Here is a 9,832-nt window from a genome sequence, read left to right as displayed (position 1 = left end):
ATAAGAAAAGAAATATGGCGGTAGGTGTTAAAAAAACCAGATATGCTATAGCGACGGATGTCGAAGTACCCGACATTTTTCAAAAGTTTCTCCTCTTTGACTATAAGTATAAAAACAATAGAATAATAGCTTTCGCGTCTGATACGTCGAGGGATATAATAAGCAGAGAGAAACACTTCTTTGGCGATGGGACATTTAAAACATGCCCACGTCCTTTTTCGCAACTATATACGTTACACGCTGATGTAGGCAGTTCTGAAAAAGAAACTAAAATAATGCCGGTCTTATACGCTTTGTTAACAAATAAAAAGCAAAGTACATATAATTTGCTTTTTACTTTAATAAAAAAAAGTATCCCAAACTGGGATCCAATGAAATTCACAGTTGATTTTGAAGCCGCTGTTATGTCAACATTAGAAGAGAAATTTCCTGAAGCTTCAATAAAAGGATGCTTTTATCATTTCAATAGAGCTATATGGAAGAAAGCAGAACAACTTAATCTAAGCAAAAATAAAATCACACGAAAACATGTAGCTTTATTGACAGTATTGGCTCATTTACCACCGGAAGCTGTAACCGATGGATATCTTTATATTATGGAGGATAGTCCTACTGATGAAGCTGTAACTAAATTAAATGATTATTTCGTAAAACAGTGGTTCGAGAACAACCTAATGAAAGACAAATGGTGTTGTTATGGTGAAAGACATCGCACAACAAACAAGTTAGAAGGTTGGCACGCTATGTTAAATAGGACATTAGGTAAATCCTCTAACCTGGTTCAATTTTTAAAAACTTTGGAGGATGATTCTATTTATCAAAAAATTTTAAGCACAAAAACTAATCAAAGAAGACCAGAACAAATAGAATATGATAAGCGGATAAATAACATTGTAAATCGTTTTACAAGTGGTGAAATAATGGTTGATCTTTGTCTGGAGAAGTTGTGTCCATTTATTTTTTAAACTCTTCACACGCATAGTGGTATGTCAACGAATCGCCTTTGTCGTTTACCAAAAAGTCATGTCTTATGAATAGCTTTAAAATATAAATTGTTACAAAAATAAATATACTTCTGTTGTCACTAATACTTTATTTTTAATATTAGATACCTAACATCTTGGGGTTGAATATGGACAATGAAAAAATGTCCAATGTATTGAAATCCACGTTCTACCCCTGGGGGTTGAACGTGGACAACGTTTAGGGGTTGAACATGGCCGGGGGTTGAAATTGTGGGGGTCGAACGTGGACTTAACCAAATATGGACATATAATTAAACATAAAAATATAAAATTAAAACTAATAAGAGAGCAAAAATTTAAAAAAACCGCCGACAGTAAAGCTTCCTGCAACTTTTAAATGGCTTGACCGATTTTTAGCAAAAATGTCTAAGAAAATATTCAACCTTTAATACAAAACAAATTGAAGTCAGTCCGTTCGGGACCTACAATGCCACAGACTGACAATCAAGGAATCTTATAAGACTCGTCTTTTTGCCTAGGAGATAAGGAGAGTAGGGTAAAAAAACACGTCCAGTCCACACAAAAATATAAAACTACTAAGCAAGGAAGCTTCAAACACATGAATATTTGGGAATACTTACAAAGCAAATTTTATTTAAACCAAGAAAAAGCAAGATATATTTCATCGTATTGGATAACATATCGTTGCCATTATTTTATTAGCAGTGGCGACATCTCCCCAAAAGACAATTCTATAACCGAAACAGAAAATATTGATAACTTTCAAACATAACCAGTAATAATTGTACCTACTATTTTGAAAAGTGAAGGTATTTTTACTTTCATCTTAATGGCGGCTAGGACAAAGGGACTCGCACCGCGCTCACTAACGCACTCGCTCGTCTATGACGATCCGACCTCCGCATTCTGATGTGTGAGATTCTATTTTGTTGCTATTTTCATGGTTTCACTTTCTATATGACGTAGGATGCAAGGATTGCATGTCATCATCGGCCTAGACTTTTCTCAACTATGTTGGGGTCGGCTTGCAGTCTTACCGGATTCAGCTAAGCCAGTGTTTTACAAGGAGCCACTGCCTTTCTGACCTCCTCAGCCCAGTAACCTGGGCAGCACGATACCCCATAGTTAGACTGGTTGGTAGACTTTCAAGCTTCTGATTACCTGTAACGATTGTCAATGATGTATGAATAACTGCCGGGACCCACATTTTAACCTGCCTTCAGAAACACGAAATGCGGTATTTGACAAAAAATAATTGATTTGCCATTCGATAGATTTGCAAGAAACATCGGAGACGTATTCCGACTAAGTTATTCAGAAGGAGAATTTTTAGCGCGAACAAATATATTAACTTGGTTAATTTCATTTGTTTTTGCCTGTTGGCTTCGAACCTACACATTTCATGGAACCTGAATGCTACGTAAGACTAACGTGTTACTATTGTGGTAATTGCCATCGTACAACAATTTACAAAGTACAAGAAAAATAACTCAAATGTAAACCAATTACAAAATTCAAATAGTTTTCAAACAATTAACTGTTTACTCACCGCATTTATCTATGCCCTGCCCAACGTCCAAGCAAGGAGATTGTATATCGCGTGCAAAACCCTCAGGGCAACCTTCCCACGGGCTCCCAGGATACAACAAACGTTTTTTCCATCCTTCTTTGAATCATTATGATGTTTCCCATCATTCTTATACAATTGTAAACATTCTTTTTTAGATTTAAGTCTTTGAAAGAATATAGTTTGCAGTTGTGGAAGCTAGATGGCGCTCTACACTCTCTTTCTTACAAATGCACCTTACGTTGGTATATACTAGAAAATTATTCAATGTTTTTGCTGAATTTAATACATGTGTTAACTTGTGCTTAAGTTGTTAACATGCTTTTAATATTGTGTAAGAAATGTGTTTTTGTAAATATTAACGTTTTGTGAAGCTATAGTTTTATGTTATATTCATCGCTATTACCTTACACGCTTTTTTGTTGTTGGTCGTGATTGTGATATTATAGGTATCTCGTGTGACGTCACTTATTTGTAAGTACGCTTTTTAGTGACAAGTGACATTATCGTCGAAGTCTTTTAACTTCGTAGCTTCTATCGAATGAATGAAATGAAAATACGTATATTACGTATCCAATATTTCTTTACAATCTACGTGATGGACATTGAGAATATATGTATATACAGAGGTTTGCCTTGATTTTCACCTTTATCGCTTCTAAATAATCTCAGTCATGCCAGAAAGTTTTACCTAGGTAAAAACCCTTTACCCCAATTAGTGACAAGCGTGAAGATAAAAGAAAATTCACGTTACCGCGTCACAGGAAACTAGGGTGCATACATTACTTACGGGATGTGACGTCACGGATCACGTATTTAGGTGCGTCCCGGGATACTACTACACATCTGAACGCAAGACTTGCAAATGTTGGAGCGAGAAAGCGCGCTACATGATATATAGCGCTGTCTCTTTCAAACAACTGAAGTTATCTATGTTTTACGTGGTAGGCCCAATGATTTCGTATGCATAAGTTAGGCAAAAGATTGTTTTACAAATAATATTGTTGATACCATCTTCACGCTTATTTGGTGTTAAGATTAACAAATTCCTTTGTAATTTATCGTAATAATAGGCTGGTTATTTAAGGTAGAGCTGTCGTCATCTTTTCACTTTCTTTTTGAGGTAATAGCAGACTTAACTTGAATCAATAAATTAATTATCAGATATGAATCTAATAAACTTAAAAAATTGCTAGCTTTAAGTATAAGTATATGTTTCTTGATTTCGTCCTCTAATAATTCAAACTAAAAACCAGCCACAAACTTTTGACCTGGGTGGGAATGGAACCCACTTCCTCTGCTACTAACCACTAGACCAACAGGCCAGTCAACAGCTTCGTAACATATAATTACAGTTGTGGTGAAACCGAAGTACTTCCTCGTCTTGTGAACGACGACTGTTGACTGGATGGATGGGCTACCGTGCGAACATAAATGATCAATGGTTATGCAAATGATATGCTCTGTGATTGTCATAATGCTGTGTTGAGATTATTTCTCAGTAAGGAAGTATAAGTTGTATAAACTATACTTTGATAATAAATTTATGTTATTTTTTCTACAATATTTCTTAAGAACTTAAGTGAGACAAGTATAAGGATTTAATCCTTTTGTCGCTGGAGGTTTGACCAACATTCAAGTCGCATACACAAAGATACCCAGACTAAGTCTTACGCGGGGATCGAACCCTTGACATGTCGCGCTCGATGTATTTGGTGCCGTGACTTCAACCACTTGGCTGTCAGTGCAGTTAGAATAATCTAATAAACCCCCGCAGCATTTACTTTCTATGTCGCCGCACCAAGACATCTGAACTAATAACTACGTGTCCAACACCGGGATCGAACCAACAGGACTGTGCCATTGCCTTGGCACACATCTTTTCGAAATCCGTCTGCCCTCACGATCTCTTTCTCACCATTTTTGTTCTGTTGTCACTAAAAAAATCTTGGCCAATGAATGGGTTTTTTTATGTTATTTCTGCATTTAATACCTACCTTTTCAGTTAGAATCGCTGGCCTGCCGCCGCATCAGATCATGATTAAGAACTCCAGTTGAGCCCAAAACAAGTCGAGTTCCAATAAATACGCTAGAGTAAACGTTATCAAATAAATAAATACTTAATGCCTTACATACCTAGTACATACAATACATCTAGTTAAAATGCCATTTCATCTAGTTTTATTATAAATATTTAATAAATGTTAACTATATTCGAGTCTTGACCTACTAACAGCAGTACAACAAACCTAGACTATGTCCTAGGGCCTCCTACGCGATGAAAATACTTTGAATACTAAATATTGCCTTGATTCTAGATTGCATAACAACAAATGAATATATTAAGTCTACACATTCAAAGTAGTAGTATCTCTTAATCATTTAATCACTGTAATAAATGCAGTGCTGGGCAAACTTCCTGGAGTCTGGACTACCCGTAAAATTATTATCTAACTGAAAATCGCTCGCTCCGTCCGTCAGTCGCTCCTTGTAAAACACTGGTACTTAGCTGAAACCGGTTGGACTGGTAGCCGACCCCAACATAGTTGGGAAAAAGCTAGGCCGATGATGAACTGAAAATAAACAATATTCTTCTTTTTCATAATGGCTACCGTTCATTCAGATATTACCCTTTTTATAATATTTGTATTGATTCTCAGACCATTGTAGATTAAAAGAAAATGAAAATAAAACAAACACATTAGATTACAACAATTTAATAAATAAATAGAAACTGTAAATAGGACTTATAATAATATCTATGTACATGATTTCGAAAAGAATTAAAATATACATCAAGAGTAAGTACATAAGTTTTCACAATGTGTTTAAACATCCTCTTGTTTTTGGCGAAAGTTGTTCTTATCAAAGCAGACTTCCTCATCTTATCGGATGGTCGATGTGAAACCTGGGCCGCAATTCTGCTATTTACAATGGCCGATGTATTAATGGAAATTGGATTGACTGGAATATGCCTATTTTCGAAGCATTTCGCTGACACTATAATTGGAAATTCATTGTGTTGACTGTGAGTGTTCTACCTGTCTCGTTTTCATTATCATTCATCGGCCATTGTAAATAGAGGAATTGGGATCCTGGTGTCTGAGTTAAAGACATCTTTGAAAATTGAGGCATTACACTTTCCTCATGATGTTTTTGTTCACCGTTATTATCAACTAATAATTTCTTTGTAATACGCACAAGAATTCAAAAAGATTAGCTTGTGCTAGGATTTGAACCTACGACCTTTGAATTGTCAGTCCAAGGTCCATACCACTAGGCTATCATAGGCTGTTAAACACGTTGCTTATCCTAAAAACTATCGTAGCTATGAAATCCTACATGGACTTTGGATATCAGCTGTTTTAAAAAGTATACACACGATTAGAAATATAATTATGTCAGCTTAGTATAAGTATAAATATATTTCAACCAATATTTTGTTAATTAACAATTAAACTCGGCTTATTTATATAAGGTGTGATAAAAAGAGTTTAGTTTTATTTTTAAAGGAGGTTGCTTGCTATTGTGAAACTAAGTTGATGCCTATATATTAACTCAGGCCATAAGTACTGTTACAATTAAAAATAAACAAATTATTACATTTGAATTTGGAATCTGTCATTTTCCTATGATTGTTCATTGCGTTTTCTAATTTTGGCGCTAATACGTTATTGTATATTTGATTCATGGGAAAACCAGGTAATTTTATATAAAGTTCATATTGCAACAACCCAATACCAAAACCTTTTTTTAAATTAGCTTTTGTTTTTTTTTTGTTTATCATACCAGTACTAACGCTCTATAGTTACGGTCACGGTGCCTTTGTATCACTCGGCTATTAGTGCAGAGACAAGTTAATTTAGATTCAATTTCTGGTAGAAAGGAGTGGTTTCTGGTAGAAAGGAAATTAGTGGATTAGTTCACCGAATAATTCATTACAGCGCTTTTAAAAACGGATTGACTAATAATTATTCCATATATGTATAATGTGATGTTGCAAGCGATTGACAATTTCTTATGATAACCTTCATCTGAGAGAATAAATATTTGTCCCATATGTTAATATTAATATTGTTGATCGTATGATATTGTATCTAATGATTTTTTTTATATTTTTTTATAACGAAAGTTTTGAAACGTGATTTAATTACATGATAAACGGTATGTTAATGAATAAGCAAATCTATTTGATTCCGAGATCAATAGTTAATACGTTGAGTATTCAAATTTTAATAGATACATATTTATAAGAATTTTGTTAATGCTTTTTACGACTACGGGTTTAACCTAAAAGTTATACTATAGCTGTGCGAGCCCTTAAAAAATGCTTTTCACTTTATCAATTCTAAAACATATAACGCCACCCAAACTCATACAAAAAATACATTAAAATTGGTTCAGCCGTTTAGGAGGCGTTCCGGGGGACACACACGCGAACAAATTACATATGTGAAGATTATCTAATCTATATATAATCTCGCACAGCAACTAAACAAGTCTCACTATAAGGCCAGGAGTATACATTTTAAAATTATCGGTGATCACATTCGTCCATAAAAAAAACATTTTAAAACACTAAAAAGAAAGTCCTAGGTTTGGTAGCCAACACCTCAAAAGAAGGCTATTGTGGAAGTGCGATGTCGTAATACAAATACTCGTATAGACCAAGAGCACAGAACGGCCAGACCCTCGTTATGTTACGTCATTATTCATATGTCTATAGCCGAAAGTTTCATGTGTGTATTTTTCACTACAAAGGGAAATTCGACAAGCGAATATATAGTTCGGCGATTGTGATTACTTGCGCAAGTAGAAGGTAACATAAATATACATATATAAATGTGGTTGAATTTCGTTAAAGTACAACGCTAACTTTTTTAATTTTTCTGGTAACTGAAGTCTTGGGCTCTTGGCCTAGTGGAATAGTGACCCCCTACCAAAATATAAGACGAATATCCTAGTAAGAAAAATTCTTACATAAATTAATTTTAAATCCAAAATATTAGAATGTGAACTTAACAGCGTGAGTGATGATAGTAGTGGAAAAAGCAATAAGATCCAATATTTACAAATAAATTAAATTAGGTAAACTATAAAGTACTTAAAACCGAATACTGAAAATTTTATAACCTCTTTTCTCGTGACCTCGTCTCATGCTGTCTCTATCACTTCAAGGTGGAAAGTTGAGACGAACAGATATTTCAGACGATCACCTTTTACAGTAAAATTATCGCAATTGTGGAAAAGAGACTGCACTTTTCGCCATGTAGAGCACTATCTCGCTCCCACAACCGGCCGGCAGATCATAAACTTGCAATTCAGTATTCGGGTATAACACAGTCTTTTGAGATAGTGTGATTGAAAATAAATAATAAGAATTTAAACTAATAAATACATAAAATTAAATTTAACATAAAATTACTGTACAGTCTACTTTTAATTGTGGCACTTTATAAGCGTATTGCGGTACGTAAATTGTCATTTTGAGAAACGACATTTTGTCAAAAAATTTAATTAAAGTGACAATTAAATTATTCAGAAAAACTTTTGGGGATCTACATAATAACTAGTAAAGATTTTTTTAAACAATGCCCACGTAATTTAATTTTACTCTAAGGCTAGTAGAGTAGTAGACCTATTAAATTGTAATAGAAGAACATTAACAAAATGTCGAATCTCTTTTTTCGTACCTTTACTCCAAGTTCACCTCCACAACGAGTTGTTAATATCAACCCATAAATACAGACTAGTCATGTACAAAAGCAATTGAAATTAATACAGGACTAATATATTTAAATAATCGATCGAAGCCTACCACCACGTCCTACAGTTGTGAAAACAGCTGTGGGAGCGAGACAGCGCTCTATAAAGCGTTTCCGTCTCCCTTTCACAACTGCAAAACATATTTTAAAAGATACAAAAAGAAAGAGTGATGACTAACAGAAATGATTATGCTAATGGTGATTTTTGATTTAATCCATGATGATGAGCATAACAACTATTGAAATCTTGAAAAATATTGATCTGACTTGGAAGAATACCAATTACCATTTACTCGTAGTCAAATGAAAAAAATATATGAAAGAAATACGTTATGATAGGTTGTATGATTCTTCTTACCAAATATTGTCAAATTATCAAGAAATCTGTATTGGAAATTGTCAGCATTCTGAGAATTAAAACCTTTTGAATTTCGGGCTGCGTTCGAGGTTTTAATTGAAGATTTTCCGTTTAGCAGACGTATTGCCAACCTTATCTGCATCTCGCCTCCTCTTCCTCATAGCCGGTACCGATTCCTCTCTCACTTGTACTGGTGTTGTCTCATTCTGACTCTGAACGGCTACCTTTTCATTTTCTTTAGTTTCTCCCTCAGTTACCTTAATCTTCTCTCCTATCCAATCGTACCTCAAATTGCTGTCCTTATTCTTAAGCCATTTGTACGAAGTGTCTAAGGGTCGGTCCCGTTTGAAATCGAAGCCGTATTTTTTGGATTTCTCCTCTATTTCTCTGGCTATCGCTTCTTGTAGGATGTTGTTGAAGTTGTCGACTTTGGCTTGTTCTTCTGTATCAGATCTTGGGAACAGGCATCTGCGGACGTTGCTGTCTGGCCGAACTCTGGACATGTTTCTTTGGTTTAGTTGAGGTAGTTTCTGGAAAGATGAAAATTGGTACATCAGTACATATAACTCATATATGGGAAATGGCCGGACAATTTGTGAGACGTTTGTAGTTTGGTATCGTTTTCTTTTGAGGAGATTACTTACTCCATTGAGGGCCAGATCTAGATATATGGGGATATAGGTCAAACATACAGAAGCCTTATTTAGACCTGGGTGGGAATCGAACCCACGACCTCCAGCATAGCAATCAGTGTCACCAACCATTAGACCAATAGGCCAGTCATTACACCAAATAACTTGGTCATAAAAAAATATCTCAAAACCCTAAACTTAAACAGTGTTTATCGTAAAAAGCGAAATCATTACAATAGCCACGTAAATTGCGTAAATTAAGAGGTCACTACCTTCTTTCCTGCGTATAGCACCTACATTGTACAGACAATCTATACTTCGTTGTCTACCTAAGCAAATATTATGTAACGTGCCAAGCCTTTTGACGGCGTTCTAAAGATTTGTTGTGCTTCCTACTAGCAATTGGCAAGTACAGTAACGGTGCATACTAATTAGCGATTGTATGCGAGTTTGCGTCATATGTAAGTTAGGGCTGAGAGTGAATTACGAAAATATTTGTCAGGATAGTAAACTTGCCCGTTTGA

General features: G+C 35.0%; 1 protein-coding gene across 1 annotated transcript; it reads right to left on the bottom strand.

Moving 5' to 3' along the window:
* Window positions 1-6,321: 6,321 nt before the first annotated feature.
* Window positions 6,322-9,206, bottom strand: LOC113499846. Its single transcript, XM_026880413.1, has one exon. The coding sequence runs from the start codon at window positions 9,177-9,179 to the stop codon at window positions 8,769-8,771; it is 411 nt and encodes a 136-aa protein (XP_026736214.1). The 5' UTR covers window positions 9,180-9,206; the 3' UTR covers window positions 6,322-8,768.
* Between the last annotated feature and the right edge of the window lie 626 nt (window positions 9,207-9,832).

Source organism: Trichoplusia ni, chromosome 13 (assembly GCF_003590095.1).
Source record: "Trichoplusia ni isolate ovarian cell line Hi5 chromosome 13, tn1, whole genome shotgun sequence".
NCBI lineage: Eukaryota > Metazoa > Arthropoda > Insecta > Lepidoptera > Noctuidae > Trichoplusia > Trichoplusia ni.
Note: the sequence above shows the minus strand (reverse complement) of the source record. Positions and strands in the feature narration are given on the sequence as shown.